The following is an 18141-nucleotide window of genomic DNA, read 5'->3' as shown; positions in this document are numbered from 1 at the left end:
TTGTGATTTTCATGAATATGAATTTAATCACACTTAGCACTATTATGCTTGGTGTTAGCATGCCAACATTAGTATGTTAGTATGCTAACATAATTAACACAAACACTTAGCATCCTAACATTGGCATGTTACCATTGCTAGGAAGCTAATATTAACATAGTAGCATTTTAGCCATTTTCATAGATAGGTGTTCGTATGTTAGCACAAACACTTAGCATCCTAACATTGGCATGTTACCATTGCTAGCAAGCTAATATTAACATAGGAGCATTTTAGCCATTTTCATAGATAGGTGTTCGTATGTTAGCATTGCTAGCATGTCAACATGGGTATGCTAGCGTTTTTTTGTGATTTTCATGAATATGAATTTAATCACACTTAGCACTATTATGCTTGGTGTTAGCATGCCAACATTAGTATGTTAGTATGCTAACATAATTAACACAAACACTTAGCATCCTACCATTGGCATGTTACCATTGATAGGAAGCTAATATTAACATAGTAGCATTTTAGCCATTTTCATAGATAGGTGTTCGTATGTTAGCACAAACACTTAGCATCCTAACATTGGCATGTTACCATTGCTAGCAAGCTAATATTAACATAGGAGCATTTTAGCCATTTTCATAGATAGGTGTTCGTATGTTAGCATTGCTAGCAAGTCAACATGGGTATGCTAGCGTTTTTTTGTGATTTTCATGAATATGAATTGAATCACACTTAGCACTATTATGCTTGGTGTTAGCATGCTAACATTAGTATGTTAGTATGCTAACATAATAAACACTTACAAGCACTTAGCATCCCACAATTGGCATGTTACCATTGCTAGGAAGCTAATATTAACATAGTAGCATTTTAGCCATTTTTATAGATAGGTGTTCGTATGTTAGCATTGCTAGCAAGTCAACATGGGTATACTAGCGTTTTTTTGTGATTTTCATGAATATGAATTTAATCACACTTAGCACTATTATGCTTGGTGTTAGCATGCTAACATTAGTATGTTAGTATGCTAACATAATTAACGCTTACAAACACTTAGCATCCTAACATTGACATGTTACCATTGCGAGCAAGCTAATATTAACATAGTAGCATTTTAGCCATTTTCATAGATAGGTGTTCGTATGTTAGCATTGCTAGCAAGTCAACATGGGTATGCTAGCGTTTTTTTGTGATTTTCATGAATATGAATTTAATCACACTTAGCACTATTATGCTTGGTGTTAGCATGCTAACATTAGTATTTTAATATGCTAACATAAACACTTACAAACACTTAGCATCCTAACATTGGCATGTTACCATTGCTAGGAAGCTAATATTAACATAGTAGCATTTTAGCCATTTTAATAGATAGGTGTTTGTATGTTAGCATTGTTAGCATGTCAACATGGGTATGCTAGCGTTTTGTTGTGATTGTCATGAATATGAATTTAATCACACTTAGCACTATTATGCTTGGTGTTAGCATGCCAACATTAGCATGTTAGTATGCTAACATAATTAACACAAACACTTAGCATCCTAACATTGACATGTTACCATTGCTATCAAGCTAACATTAACATAGTAGCATTTTAGCCATTTTCATAGATAGGTGTTTATATGTTAGCATTGCTAGCATGTCAACATGGGTATGCTAGTGTTTTTTGTGATTTTCATGAATATGAATTTAATCACACTTAGCACTATTATACTTGGTGTTAGCATGCTAACATTAGTATGTTAGTATGCTAACATAATTAACACAAACACTTAGCATCCTAACATTGACATGTTACCATTGCTATCAAGCTAACATTAACATAGTAGCATTTAGCCATTTTCATAAATAGGTGTTTGTATGTTAGCATTGCTAGCATGTCAACATGGGTATGCTAGCGTTTTTTTTGTGATTTTCATGAATATGAATTTAATCACACTTAGCACTATTATACTTGGTGTTAGCATGCTAACATTAGTATGTTAGTATGCTAACATAATTGACAGTTACAAGCACTTAGCATTGCTAGCATGTCAACATGGGTATGCTAGCGTTTTTTGTGATTTTCATGAATATGAATTGAATCACACTTAGCACTATTATGCTTGATGTTAACATGCTAACATTAGTGTGTTAGTATGCTTAGTATTGAGTGTAAATGTATTATCTGGGATTTCCGAGTTTACTTGAATGCAGCAAACTGTACTTCCTCAGTAAAAGTTAGGTTAGTGAGCGACAAGAATATGCTTCCTGTTTATCTAAACCTCACATACACGCATGATAAAGATGTTGTGATGTTTGGAATGTCCCTGAATGCATCTCGTGGTCAATGAAGTGTGCATCTACGTTAATACACACCTGTGTACTGACGTTTGTGTAAACTGTCATCTCCATAGTACGTGTCCAGTTGCATAGACGACTGCGCTCTCGGGTAGTTTGAGCTGTGCCTCCTGATCCCGAGCATGGCTGGTGAGGACGTAGCACTCCCACCTGAGAAAGAACACACAGTAAGTTAGTCTTAGTTCTGAAGAGTCTTAGTCTCTTCTACATTGTAGTTTCCTACCGGATTGGATGACGGGGGGCATGTGGATGGGACTGGTGGGGAGTGTCGGCTGGGAACGGTAGTGTTCTCGCTCCAAGGTGGACACCGGGGTCACAAAGTGGGTGTAGTTCCACCCGTCCTGTACACACATTTCACACCCATTCTCTGTCAATACTCAACTTTGCGTACATTTATTATTTATTATGAAATTATGTTCTTCATTGTTAGCAAAAAAAACTTTTATAGTCACAGGCGAAGTAAACAAACGTTTCTCAAGGTAGCTCGTCGACTTGGTTTAGTATATTTTTCATCAAAATAGTAGCCATGCTAAAATGTTGTGTTGCTGCCGGATGTTCACAGTATCTGAGTGATTTTTTTTTTCCAAAACAGGAAGCTTTCAGACGGCAAAGGACAAAGCCAGTAGATGGACGCCCACCGGTTCAAGCAAGGGCAGTGGCGAAAGCTGATTGGTCCAGGACTCCAACCTCAGGACTCCAGCCTCGAGTGTATAAAAGGCCGGGCAGGGAAAGGAAGGGTGGTTTTTTTGCAGCTGCGCTGTAATAAGACCCGCTTACTTGTAGGCATACAGGGACTGCAGATAAGCCCGGACGTCTGAACTAGGTATTGTTGTCAGGAATAAACAATCTGGTTCTCATTCTATAATTTGGTTCTTTAAGATTCCCTTATCCTCTATTCGAAACCCACTTAAGAGTCCTCAGAGGGAGGATTTCTACAAGGTGAGAATTGTAGGACAGTGGTTCTCAGTAATAAGACCCTCTTACTTGTAGGCATACAGGGACTGTAATAAGACACGCTTACTTGTAGGCATACAGGGACTGTAATAAGACATGCTTACTCGTAGGCATACAGGGACTGCAATAAGACCTGCTTACTTGTAGACATACAGGGACTGCAGATAAGCCCGGACGTCTGTATTAGGTATTGTTGTCAGGAATAAACAATCTGGTTCTCATTCTATAATTTGGTTCTTTAAGATTCCTTTATACTCTATTTGAAACCCACTTAGAGTCCTCAAGGGGAGGATTTCTACAAGGTGAGAATTGTAGGGCAGTGGTTATCAGTAATAAGACCCGCTTACTTGTAGGCATACAGGGAATGCAGATAAGCCCGGATGTCTGTATTAGGTATTGTTGTCAGGAATAAACAATCTGGTTCTCATTCTATAATTTGGTTCTTTAAGATTCCCTTATCCTGTATTCCAAACCCACTTAAGAGTCCTCAGGGGGAGGATTTCTACAAGGTGAGAATTGTAGGGCAGTGGTTCTCAGTAATAAGACCCATTTACTTGTAGGTATACAGGGACTGCAGATAAGCTCGAACGTCTGTATTGGGTATTGTTGTCAGGAATAAACAATCTGGTTCTCATTCTATAATTTGGTTCTTTAAGACTCCCTTATCCTCTATTCGAAACCCACTTAAGAGTCCTCAGGGTGAGGATTTCTACAAGGTGAGAATTGTAGGGCAGTGGTTCTCAGTAATAAGACACGCTTACTTGTAGGCATACAGGGACTGTAATAAGACCCGCTTACTTGTAGGCATACAGGGACTGCAGATAAGCCCGGACGTCTGTTCTCATTCTATAATTTGGTTCTTTAAGATTCCCTTATCCTCTATTCGAAACCCACTTAAGAGTCCTCAGGGGGAGGATTTCTACAAGGTGAGAATTGTAGGGCAGTGGTTCTCAGTAATAAGACCCGCTTACTTGTAGGCATACAGGGACTGCAATAAGACCCGCTTACTTGTAGGCATACAGGGACTGCAGATAATCCCGGACGTCTGTATTCGGTATTGTTGTCAGGAATAAACAATCTGGTTCTCATTCTATAATTTGGTTCTTTAAGATTCCCTTCTCCCGTATTCGAAACCCACTTGGAGTTCTCAGGGGGAGGATTTCTACAGTATGTGAGTTGAGTGTCTACTATTCCACGATAGCGACAAGGCTGCAAATGTAATATTTGTTATATAAACATATTTTCTCGGACTCTGATGACGTCATTCCGAAAACGAGGCCAAACTGCAAGAGCGACTTCGGCGCCTTCACAGCCGCTGACCTGCTTGTAGAGCGTCCTCAGCTCTCTGTACTGCCACAACGTGTTCAACACCTGAGCCGCTGCTTTCATAACCTTCATGGAGTACCTGTGACAGGACCACACACATATGTCAATCTGCCATCTATATATTCTGTATCTATATATTCGTGTTCTACGGCTGTTTTCGCACCCTCTGCCCCGTCCTTTGCTGATATCCACTAGCTTGTCGATGCCGCCGCTGTCGGCCAGAGCTTTGGCGTTCTCCATGTTGCGACTGGCGACTTCGTGCAGCGTGCAGCAGACGGACGCCACTGTGTCATCCGACAGCACCGATGGATTCCCACCAGGCAGTCGATTGATTAGATCCCGCATGGCGTACTTTCCTGCCGAGTGACACATTGTTTACGTTTGTGTTTTGTGGACATTTGTGTATGTGTGTATGTGTACCTATAAGCTCCTTGTTACGGCCATCGAGGGCCATGTTGCGGAGAGCGGTGGCGACGGAGCAGACGACGCGGTCGTTGTCCATCCTCAGCAGCTCCACCAGGATGGGCAAACCTTTCTCTTTGCGTACCGCTGCTCGGATGTAGGCCGAGAACTGTACACGCAACAACACCATATTTTTAATATGCTCGTGGAATCCTGGTTCAGTGAAACACGTCTAATCTTTGCTACACAAAGCTCATAAAATACAGGTGGTCCTCGTTTTACATGCGCCCAAAAATCTATTAAAAACTGAATTTTGGTCAGTAAACATGAGAGTTGTAGGCGTTTTTACTCTTTACAATTTTTAATTTATTGGCCCATTGCTTGTTCTTAAAATATAATTTAACAAAAAATTTAATAAAAGAAATGAAATCTGCAGTAATTTTTCAAGAATAAAATGTAAATATTACAAGAAAAATTTTATTTTTACAAGAACATTTATATTATTAAAAACAACATAATTTTAGCAGCCTGAAATTGATTTAAAAAATGTTTTCAATTATAATATGAGAAACAAAGAAAACAAAGTTGTAATATAAAGTGTAAATATTACAAGAAATTTTTTAATTTTACAAGACATTTATATTATTAATAAACAACATCATTTTAGCAGCCTGAAATTGATTAATTATTTTTTTTTGATTATAATATGAGAAACAAATAAAACAACGTTTTATTTTTGAACAATTAGGTTCCAAAAAATGTTACAATATGATGAAAATAAATTCTAAATATTATGCTGAATAAAATCATAATTACAAGATGAAAGTTAAAATAATTCGAAAATTTTTAAAAAATGCAGAAATGACAAAAAACAGCTGTAATTTTTATAAAGTCAAAATATGAATATTGTCAAAATAAAATAAGTTGAAATTGTATGGTAATAAAAATTCTCATTTTGAAACAAATATATTTTAAAAGTCGTAGTATTATGAGAAACAAAAAACAAATTGAATTAGGTTGGGGGGAAGTTATTAAAAAATGTTTTTCAATTATAATATGAGAAACAAAGAAAACAACAAAGTTGTAATTTTTGAAAAATCAGGTTGCAGAAAAAGTTACAATATGATGAAAATAAATTCTAAATATTATGCTGAATAAAATCATAATTACAAGATGAAAGTAAAAATAATTTGAAAATTAAAAAAAATGCAGAAATGATGAAAAAACAGCTGTATTTTTATAAAGTCAAAATATGAATATTGTCAAAATAAAATTAATTGCAATTGTATGGTAATAAAAAAATATCATTTTGAAAAAAATATATTTTAAAAGTCGTAATATTATGAGAAACAAAAAACAAATTGAATTAGGTTGGGGGAAAGTTATTAAAAATGTTTTTCAATTATAATATGAGAAACAAAGAAAACAACAAAGTTGTAATTTTTGAAAAATCAGGTTGCAGAAAAAGTTACAATAAGATGAAAATAAATTCTAAATATTATACTGAATAAAATCATAATTACAAGATGAAAGTTAAAATAATTTGAAAATTAAAAAAAATGCAGAAATGACGAAAAAACAGCTGTAATTTTTATAGAATAAAGTCAAAATACAAATATTCTGAAAATAAAATAAGTTGCAATTGTATGGTAATAAAAAATTATCATTTTGAAAAAAATATATTTTAAAAGTCGTAATATTATGAGAAACAAACACAACAAATTAAATTAGGTTGGTGGGAAAGTTAAAATATTATGTAATATTTTATGTAATATATATTAAGTCAAAATATTTATTTTAATAAATTTATAAATGTATAAATATAATAAAAAAATAATTTATAATATAGTTTTTTTATTGAAATATATAACCTATTAGCATATCTCCTTGTTTTGCTTAACAAAAAAGTCCTTTGATTTTTCACTAAAGTTTGGACACCCCTTGATCTAATCCTTGAGCATGTTAAAGGATCTGCTCCCATTGTTGTTCCTCTTAATAACTAAGCAGCATAGTAAAGAATCGTTGCATTTCGTCTTGTACTTTATGTTGTACTTCCTGTGACTTAAGTGTCATTTCCAACTTCCATTAAATTGGACTTACAAAGGGAATCGTTAGTAACTCGAAGACCACCTGAATGCATCACGCCAACATGTACTCGAGTCAGCGCACCTTCCAGTTTCCGGCAGACAGGTTTTGCAGCGACCCGGCAGCCCCCTCCAGCGTGGCCGAGTTGGAGCTCTCGGCTAGCAGGTTGAGGTATGGCTTCACCACCATGGGGTGCCACAGCAGCTCGGCACCCCTCGGGGGCTGGGAGAAGCCAGGAATGGGGCCCATGCCGTCCCACTGCAACGACACATACAACCGGACACTGCTTGCCTTCCCTCCAAAAGATGAAACTTTGTTTACTTTCTCGTCTGGCCAGCTGCTCCTCTTCCTCCCGCGCCTCCTCTTGCCCCAGCAGATGTAGTCCAGCTCCTTGGCCGGGGAGGAGAAACCCAGGAGGGTGTCCAGCTCCTGGTTGCCGAGGAGACGAGAGGAAGGCATCTCCACTTCCAGGCGGTAGGAAAGGTTCCTCAGAGCGCACACGCTGTTCTCCACAATCTGCAGGAAATTATAATTACATCATTTCACTGAGGGCTGCACGGTGGTCGAGTGGTTTGCGCGCCCTCGGCCATCTCTGTGTGGAGTTTCCTCCCACATTCCAAAAACATGCTACGTTAATTGGCGACTCCATATTGTCCATAGGTATGAATGTGAGTGTGAATGGTTGTTTGTCAATATGTGCCCTGTGATTGGCTGGCCACCAGTCCTCTCACCTGAAGACACCTGGGATAAAAATTTAAAATTTAAAATTTAAAATTTAAAATTTAAAATTTAAAATTTAAAATTTAAAATTTTAAATTTAAAATTTAAAATTTAAAATTTAAAATTTAAAATTTAAAATTTAAAATTTAAAATTCAAAATTCAAAATTCAAAATTTTAAATCAAAATTTAAAATTTAAAATTTAAAATTTAATGAAAATAAAAAATAAAAAATAAACTATATTAGGAAAGCAGGAAGTGAAGAAAAAATAAAAATAAAAATAAAAATAAAAATAAAAATAAAAATAAAAATAAAAATAAAAATAAAAATAAAAATAAAAATAAAAATAAAAATAAAAATAAAAATAAAAATAAAAATAAAAATAAAAATAAAAATAAAAATAAAAATAAAAAATTATATTATGAAAGCAGGAAGTGAACAAATGTAACAGTTACTGATTGTAAAAGTACCAGATGGAGGGGTAGGATTTAATAAGCTTTGCTTCTTCCTACTCCTTTTGGACATGTGGAACTGGGAACTGATTATGGGATGCATTCAATTGTAATCTGATGCATGTTCAAATGAAATGAAACCATTACCATTACCAAATGTACATATAACCATGTTTATGCGTGGAAAGTAGAAATTTCATCCACACAAGTGAAGCATTAAAAAATGTATATCCACCCGCTGTCATGCATTTTATCCCAATCTATGCAACCCCAGTGGATTAGATTACGTTCCAATCCCGGCACTGCACACGCAGGGAACCGAGATAAGAGGTGTGTAGATTGCTGACTTATCTATTCCTCTGTGCTTATGTAGCATTTTCTCCAAGTCTGACCACACTCTACTATTTTTTCAACCTTTTTAAAAGTTGACAGTGAGTGTATGCAAGCGGGCGTGTGTATGCACCTTGCTGTCGTAGTCGGAGGTGTTCACGCAAGCTTTCAGGATGTGAAGCAGGGAGTCGACAAGACCCTCACAGCAGCGAAGCTGACTCCTCGCCTCCTCCCCCGCGGAGCTCAGGTTCCTGACACACACACACACACACACACGAATATTTATTCCGCTCAATTCCGGTCACGTGCAGGCGGCAGGTCGCAGATTACATTATTTTAAAAAGTAGCATATTGTTAGTCCACACAGAAACGAGTCAGTGTTTTAAAATAAAAATCAAAATTCAAGTCACCCATGAGAGGCTGAAACGATAAAATACTTAAAAAATTGAAACATCAGCAGTAGTTTTATAAGAATAAAGTCAAAATATTAACAAAAAGAAATTAAAAAAATTTAATCTAACGAGAAAATTTGTATTATAAAAGGTAAGATATCAAAGAAGATTTTTTTTTAATTTTTTAAAAATAAAAAAACTAACAAACAAACCCAAAAAAATTAAAATTAAAATTAAAATTAAAATTAAAATTAAAATTAAAATTAAAATTAAAATTAAAATTAAAATTAAAATTAAAATTAAAATTAAAATTAAAATTAAAATTAAAATTAAAATTAAAATTAGGAAAGCAGGAAGTGAACAAATGTAAGAGTTACTCATTATAAAAGTACCAGATGGAGGGGTAGGATTTAATAAGCTTTGCTTCTTCCTACTCCTTTTGGACATGTGGAACTGGGAACTGATTATGGGATGCACTCAATTGTAATCTGATGCATGTTCAAATGAAATAAAACCATTACCATTACCATTTTTTAAGTTGTAATATGAGAACAAAAAATCAACAATAGAAGTTTGAATTTTTGGAAAATTAGTGTGCGGAAAAAGTTGGAATACTACAAGAGTAAAGTCAATAAATGGGAATAACGTCATCATTATGACAAGGAGATATATCAAATAGTTTGTAAATAAATACAAAAACACCAGGGTATTAAAGTATAAGTATAAATGTGTGATATTATGAGGAAAAATTTTAGTATGTAAGTTTAGTATCATTTTAGTAGGATAGGGTTGAAATATTAAAACTGTTAGTTTAGGTCAGGGGTCTCAAACAAGTGGCCCGCGGGCCAAATGTGGCCTGCAGGACACTAGTTTGAGGCTCCCGCCTTGATATGAAAGTTTAATATGGATAGTTTGATATGGATGCTGTATGGTATCATGTACCCAGAAAAAATTATTACGTTTGATTAATGTTCATGTTAAAGGTTAAATAACTGTTAATAGTTATCCTCCCTATCCGTGTGGAAGTGGTAAGTTTTTGGCTATTTAAGTTGAAAGGAAATAACTTGAAGGCTACCGTTTAGGTCGCTAGCTCTCTAGTTTGCGAGTTAGCATGTGTCTCAAGACTCTGCAGTTGCGCAATATGTTGTAAATAAAAAAACTATAGTCTATAGTCGTGTTTTGTCACGTCTACAGGGCTCTAATAATGTTTTGTTCATTTTAATATGAAAAAAATCATTTGTCTACCCACCAACTATATGTGGTTTATTAATTTTTAATTATTTGCTGTTTTATTATTATATTTATTTATTACGGATTTTTTGATTTTCTTTATTCTTGATCTTATTTTGTGTAGAAAAATGAAAAATAAGATATTTGAGAACAGTGGAATATTTTATCAGAGCTTTTCTTGTAGAAAATCGGAACCAAAGCAAAGTTTATTAATTTTTTTGTTTTTAATAAATGCATTTTTTTTTTTTTTTGAAAACCTGATGCGGCCCAGTCTCCCCCAGACCCGAGCTCCAGTGGCCCCCAAGTAAATTGAGTTTGAGACCCCTGATCGTCTAAGCTCCTGACACGGGTGGTGCGCGTCTCACCTTAGACAGCCGGTGGTGTTTCGCAGCAGCATGGAGGACTGAAACTTGATCTTGTGCTCGTCACGGTGCGAGACGCTGCTCCAGCCCGAGTGGGGGATGACAACCGTGTTGGTCAGCGTGGTCATGGCGTCGCGAATGATGGTCATTTTCACCGCGTCGCAGGAGGAGAGGTTCCACAGGACACCTGGGTGGGTGCAGGCAGGGAAGAACTAGACGTGCGTGCATAAATTGCCCGTATGAAACAATATGCGGCTGCAGCACCACCGGTGACATCCTGTTCTTCCAGAGCATCTGTCCCGACCACGGCGCCAGCGTGCTCTGCCAACGCAACGCGCTGAGAGTTTGAGCCGCTGCCACTCTCTCTTCCCACGGAACAGCCGACAAACACGGCACGCTGCTACTTTGGACAGTTTCCCAATCAATGGAGACCCACCCTGCATTCCCAAGAGGGATGTCAAGGTGTCCTAGTGCATTTGAACTCATCCCGCATCCCTTAAATAACATTGACTGTCCCGAATCCATGACAGTAATCCTTTCATTATTATGGTTAATTGCTTCCAAAGTAGGATCCCTTATTTATAATTAATATTTTCATAGATTGAATATAGAAAACCCTGCAACCCTCGTGAGGATAAGTGGTAGAAAATTAAAAAATCAATACAGAAAATGGGCTGCAAAGCAAGCGAATGGTTAGCGTGCACAGCGAGGAGACCAGGGTTCAATTCCACCCTCGGCCATCTCTGTGTGGAGTTTGCATGTTCTCCCCGTGTTTGCGTGGGTTTTCTCCGGGTACTCCGGTTTCCTCCCACATTCCATATAAAATAAAAAAAATATTTCATATAAACTAAAATTCCAAATAAACTAAAATTCCAAATAAAATTAAATAAAAAAAAATCAAAAAAAAAAATTCCATAAAAATAAAATAAAATAAAATAAAAGGGCTGCACGGCGATTGAGTGGTTAGCACAAAGACCTCAGAGCTAGTAGACCAGGGTTCAATTCCACCCTCGGCCATCTCTGTGTGGAGTTTGCATGTTCTCCCCGTGCATGCGTGGGTTTTCTCCGGGTACTCCACTTTCCTCCCACATTCCATATAAAATAAAATAAAAATATTTCATATAAACTAAAATTCCCCAAAAAATAAAATTCCAAAATAAAATAAAATAAAATAAAATAATATAAAATTAAATAAAATAAAATGGCTGCACGGAGGTTGAGTGGTGAGCACGCAGACCTCAGAGCTAGGACACCAGGGTTCAATTCCATCCTCGGCCATCTCGGTATGGAGTTTGCATGTTCTCCCCGTGCATGCGTGGGTTTTCTCCGGGTACTCCGGTTTCCTCCCACATTCCAAAAACATGCTAGGTTAATTGGCCACTCCAAATTGTCCATAGGTATGAATGTGAGTGTGAATGGTTGTTTGTCTATATGTGCCCTGGGATTGGCTGGCCACCAGTCCAGTTTGTGTACGCCGCCTCTCGCCCGAAGACAGCTGGGATAGGCTAAAATAAAATAAAATAAAATAAAATAAAATAAAATAAAATAAAATAAAATAAAATAAAATAAAATAAAATAAAAGGGCTGCACGGCGGATGAGTGGTTAGCACGCAGACCACAGAGCTAGGAGACCAGGGTTCAATTCCACCCTCGGCCATCTCTGTGTGGATTATTATATGCAAACTCCACACAGAGATGGCCGAGGGTGGAATTTAACTCGGGTCTCCTAGCTGTGAGGCTTGCGCGCTAACCACTCGTGCACCATGCAGGCCATATTCAACCATGATAGACTGAAGTAAGTACGCGAGTAAGTGTGTGAATTGGAACACGACACGGCCCAAGTATGAAAGACGTACCAGTCACCAACTCCCGAACTTCATTGTCTGTGGTCTTCCTGAGGAGGCGCAACAGCGCAGGGACGCCGCCACAGTTCCTCAGCGCCACTTTGTTGTTGTCTGTGGCTTTTCCATACACGAGGTTCCTCAAGGCCCCGCAGGCGCTCTTCTGCACCTCGGCCGCCTTGTTGTCCAGCAAGTCCACCAGATGCTGAATACCTCCAAGGTGGCACACCTGTACGGACCAATGAGAATGCTTTAAATCTCCATACAGATACATTGTTGTGTTGGTGTCTGAGCACGTTGTGTACCCAGACGGCAACAAAGGACACCTGAAAAACCGAATAGCATCACTCTGCTGTAGTTATTTATTGCACAGGAAGGAGAGAAATAAGAAGAGGACACATTTGGCGCCGATGCTTTATCAACTTTAGTCGGAACAGGCGCATTGGCTCAAAGTTTGCTCGCTTCTCACTAAAGTGAAAAGCAGAGAATGTACTTATAGACTCTCTGTGAGACGGCATGGAGTTACAGGTGGTGAGAAGACACAAACATAACCAGTAGCGGGTCATCCAAGTCCACAACATTCCCTCGTTTGCGGTGTTTAAGCCACACCCACTACATTTAGACACAAAAAGGGCTTTTAGTTGACGTTTGTTGTATTAAATAGATATGAAGCATGAGTATAGTGATCATGACTTCATTATTACGACATAAATGTAAACAGTTTATTACAAATTCTATTGTACGAGCATGCAGGTGTCCAAAATGCAGCCTGCGGCACATTCCAAAAACATAATTTAACAAGAAAATGAAACCAACAATAGCAAAAATAAAAAAAAAAACAGTATTTATTTCAATTTTACAAGAATGAAGTGAAAATATAATCTAATTTGTGCAATTTTCATAGCAGAAAGTTATTTATTTAAGTCCTAATATTATGAAACACAAACAAAACAACAAATAAAGTTGCAATTTTCGGAATATTAACTGCAGGAAAACGTATACCGTATTTTCTGGACTATAAGTCGCTCCGGAGTATAAGTCGTACAAGGCCAAAAATTCATAATTAGGGATAAAAAAACATACATAAGTCGCATTTTTTGCGGGAAAATGTATACCGTATTTTCTGGACTACAAGTCACTCTGGAGTATAAGTCGCAGGAACAGCCAACCTACGAAAAAAGTGTGACTTATAGTCCGGAAAATGCGGTAATTTAACAAGGAAATTAAACCAACAACAGCAAAAATGAAAAAAAAATATCAAATATATCAATTAAATATTATGAAACACAAAACAACAAATAAAGTTGCAATTTTTGGAATATTAACGGCAGGAAAATGTATACCGTAAGGCCAAAAACGCATAATTATGTACAAAAAAACATACATAAGTCGCACTGGAGTATAAGTCGCATTTTTTGCGAGTCTAAGTGTGACTTATACTTCGGAAAATACGGTAATTTAACAAGGAAATGAAACCAACAACAGCAAAAATGAAAAAAAATATATCAATTTTACAAGAATGAAGTGAAAATATAATCTAATTTGTGCAATTTTAGTCGCAGAAAGTTTGATATTAAAGTCCTAATATTATGAAACACAAACAAAACAACAAATAAAGTTGCAAGTTTTGGAATATTAACTGCGGGAAAACGTATACCGTATTTTCTGGACTATAAGTCGCTCCAGAGTATAAGTCGCACAAGGCCAAAAATGCATAATTATGGAGAAAAACATAAAGTAAAACATAAGTGACAAAAATATGACAATAAAATAATGTTATAATTATTCATTCATTCATTTTCTACCGCTTATCCTCACGAGGGTCGCGGGGGGTGCTGGAGCCTATCCCAGCTGTCTTCGGGCAAGAGGCGGGGTACACCCTGGACTGGTGGCCAGCCAATCACAGGGCACATATAGACAAACAACCATTCACACTCACATTCATACCTATGGACAATTTGGAGTCGCTAATTAACCTAGCATGTTTTTGGAATGTGGGAGGAAACCGAAGTACCCGGAGAAAACTCACGCATGCACGGGGAGAACATGCAAACTCCACACAGAGATGGCCGAGGGTGGGATTGAACTCGGGTCTCCTAGCTGTGAGGTCTGCGCGCTAACCACTCGACCACCGTGTCCAGTGTTTATGTAACATAAACAGTTTTTTTTCATTTATAAGTCGCTCTGGAGTATAAGTCGCAGGAACAGCCAACCTAGGAAAAAAAGTGCGACTTATAGTCCGGAAAATACGCAATTTTTTTGAAAAAGTAAGTGAAAATATGACAATAAAATAACGTCATAATTCGGGAAAGGAAATTTACAAGAACAAAATTTGGAAAACAACATGTTATGAAATAATTTTGACCGCCCCTCACCTCCACTTTGATCCTGTTGTCTCCAAAGCAGAGGTGCTGCAGATAAGCGGCGGCATTGCACTGCACTGAGGGGAAGTGGTGCTGCAGCATGTGGATGACCTCTGGTAGCTCCGGGTCTCGCCACGCAAACTCTCTGAGGGTGAAAAAAGAACGAGAACTGAGTTGAGTTTGCACTTCATCTTGTTTTCTCACCTGGGGGCGGAACTAAGTCGTTTCATGAGGGTCCTTTATTTATTGCACCTGGGGTCTTTGTGGATGCTCTCCATGGATGGCGTGCGCGTGACCATCCGCTCCACCAGATCAGAATGGCGGTGAGAGTAAACGGGATCTGCGGGTACCCTGAAGGAGTCGACGTACACGGTGGCGTTGTTCAACCCGTAGCTGCTCCTTTGGCACGGCAGCGTGCTGCAGTGGCTCGTGGTGCGAGGCAGGGTCGCCACACCTGAAAAAAATCAAACCGGGATAAAGACAGGTGAGCTTTTTGCTCTCTTGAGACACAAACGCAGTTCTCTTAAACGTTTTCCTAGAAAGTAGGCGGCAACCAAAAACAGAACACTCCGAGAAGGACGACATCAAGACACAAGAAACGTCATACACATGAAACGTAATAAGAAGTGTAACAAATGAAATGTAACATTGATGTAACATGAAACATCATAAACACAAGAGGTAACACAAAACAATGAAATTCTGTAACACAAAGCATAACACAAACCATGAAAAACACACAAAAAATTAAATGTAACACACCATTTTTCACGTGACAGCATGACATTTTGTAACAGGAAACGTCAACACAAAACACTGTCAACATGAAAGGTAACACCAAACGGCATCAACAAGAAACATTGTCAACGCCATAACACAAAATATTGCAACATAAAATGTAACATGAACGTAACATAAAACATTGCAAATATTACTTTTAACAAAATAATCTAACATGTAACGTAACACAACATTTTTCATAATACAGCACAAAGTTTTGTCACAGGAAACGTCAACAGGAAACGTCAACAGGAAACGGCAACATGAAACGGCAACATGAAACATAACGCGAAGCACCGTCGACAAGAAACGTCGTACACATGAAACGTAATAAGAATGTAACATTGATGTAACATGAAACATCGTAAACACAAGAGGTAACACAAAACAATGAAATTCCGTAACACAAAGCATAACACAAAACATGAAAAACACACAAAAATAAAACGTAACACACAATTTTTCCCGTTACAGCATGACATTTTGTAACAGGAAACGTCAACACAAAACACTGTCAACATGAAACGTAATGCGAAGCGCCATCAACAGGAAACATCGTCAACGCCATAACACAAAATATTGCAACATGAAATGTAACATGAACATAACATAAAACATTGCAAATATTACTTTTAACAAAATAATGTAACATGAAACATAACACAACATTTTTCATAATACAGCACAAAGTTTTGTCACAGGAAACGTCAACATGAAAAGTAACGTGAAGCACCGTCAGCAAGAAACGTCGTACACATGAAACGTAATAAGAAGTGTAACAAATGAAATGTAACATTGATGTAACATGAAACATCGTAAACACAAGAGGTAACACAAAACAATGAAATTCCGTAACACGAGGCATAACACAAAACATGAAAAACACACAAAAATTTAATGTAACACACAATTTTTCACGTTACAGCATGACATTTTGTAACGGGAAACGTCAACACAAAACACTGTCAACATGAAAGGTAACACCAAACGGCGTCAACAAGAAACATCGTCAACGCCATAACACAAAATATTGCAACATAAAATGTAACATGAACGTAACATAAAACATTGCAAATATTACTTTTAACAAAGTAATGTAACATGTAACGTAACACAACATTTTTCATAATACAGCACAAAGTTTTGTCACAGGAAACGTCAACAGGAAACGTCAACAGGAAACAGCAACAGGAAACAGCAACAGGAAACATAACGCGAAGCACCGTCGACAAGAAACGTCGTACACATGAAACGTAATAAGAAGTGTAACAAATGAAATGTAACATTGATGTAACATGAAACATCGTAAACACAAGAGGTAACACAAAAAATTCAATGTAACACACAATTTTTCACATGACAGCATGACATTTTGTAACAGGAAATGTCAACACAAAACACTGTCAACATGAAAGGTAACACCAAGCGCCATCAACAAGAAACATCATCAATGCCATAACACAAAATATTGCAACATGAAATGTAACATGAACGTAACATAAAACATTGCAAATATTACTTTTAACAAAATAATGTAACATTAAACACAACACAACATTTTTCATAATACAGCACAAAGTTTTGTCACAGGAAACGTCAACATGAATCGTGACGCGAAGCACCATCACAAGAAACGTTGTACACATGAAACGTAATAGGAAGTGTAACAAATGAAATGTAACATTGATGTAACATGAAACATTGTAAGCACAAGAGGTAACACAAAACAATGAAATTCCGTAACACAAAGCATAACACAAAACATGAAAAACACACAAAAATAAAACGTAACACACATTTTTTGACGTTACAGCATGACATTTTGTAACGGGAAACGTCAACACAAAACACTGTCAACATGAAACGTAACGCGAAGCACCGTCAACAAGAAACCAAAAACAGAACACTCCGAGAAGGACGACATCAAGACACAAGAAACGTCGTACACATGAAACGTAATAAGAAGCGTAACAAATGAAATGTAACATTGATGTAACATGAAACATCGTAAACACAAGAGGTAACACAAAACAATGAAATTCCGTAACACAAAGCATAACACAAAACATGAAAAACACACAATAATAAAACGTAACACACCATTCACGTGAATGAACATTTCACGTTACAGCATGACATTTTGTAACAGGAAACGTCAACACCAAACACTGTCAACAAGAAACATCGTACACATGAAGCGTAACAATTGAAGTGTAACATGAATGTAACATCAAACATTGTAAACATGAAAGGTAACGCAAATCAATGAAATTCCATAACACAAAACATAACACGGGCACGGCGGACTAGTGGTTAGCGCGCAGACCTCACAGCTAGGAGACCAGGGTTCAATTCCACCCTCGGCCATCTCTGTGTGGAGTTTGCATGTTCTTTCCCGTGCATGCGTGGGTTTTCTCCGGGTACTCCGGTTTCCTCCCACATTCCAAAAACATGCTAGGTTAATTAGCGACTCCAAATTGTCCATAGGTATGAATGTGAGTGTGAATGGTTGTTTGTCTATATGTGCCCTGTGATTGGCTGGCCACCAGTCCAGGGTGTACCCCGCCGCTCGC

At 37.3% G+C, this 18141-nt stretch overlaps 1 protein-coding gene across 6 annotated transcripts in view; it reads right to left on the bottom strand.

Moving 5' to 3' along the window:
* LOC131104516 (plakophilin-4-like) overlaps positions 1–18141 on the bottom strand; it is a 44585-nt gene that overhangs the window by 6065 nt on the left and 20379 nt on the right. For 4 of the 6 annotated variants that reach the window (XM_058051802.1, XM_058051804.1, XM_058051803.1 and 1 more), the window contains exons 9-20: positions 15041–15242; positions 14801–14933; positions 12441–12654; positions 10588–10771; positions 8734–8851; positions 7421–7615; positions 7184–7357; positions 5033–5183; positions 4776–4968; positions 4607–4691; positions 2556–2673; positions 2351–2482 (exon numbers count right to left, since the gene is read on the bottom strand). In XM_058051802.1, coding sequence (XP_057907785.1) covers positions 2351–2482; positions 2556–2673; positions 4607–4691; positions 4776–4968; positions 5033–5183; positions 7184–7357; positions 7421–7615; positions 8734–8851; positions 10588–10771; positions 12441–12654; positions 14801–14933; positions 15041–15242 — 1899 coding nt within the window. Of the gene's footprint in view, positions 1–2350; positions 2483–2555; positions 2674–4606; positions 4692–4775; positions 4969–5032; positions 5184–7183; positions 7616–8733; positions 8852–10587; positions 10772–12440; positions 12655–14800; positions 14934–15040; positions 15243–18141 lie in introns of all 6 variants that reach the window. The other 2 variants (XM_058051801.1, XM_058051800.1) reach the window with 1 other exon arrangement.

The sequence above is a fragment of the Doryrhamphus excisus genome, chromosome 16 (assembly GCF_030265055.1).
Source record: "Doryrhamphus excisus isolate RoL2022-K1 chromosome 16, RoL_Dexc_1.0, whole genome shotgun sequence".
Taxonomy (NCBI): domain Eukaryota; kingdom Metazoa; phylum Chordata; class Actinopteri; order Syngnathiformes; family Syngnathidae; genus Doryrhamphus; species Doryrhamphus excisus.
Note: the sequence above shows the minus strand (reverse complement) of the source record. Positions and strands in the feature narration are given on the sequence as shown.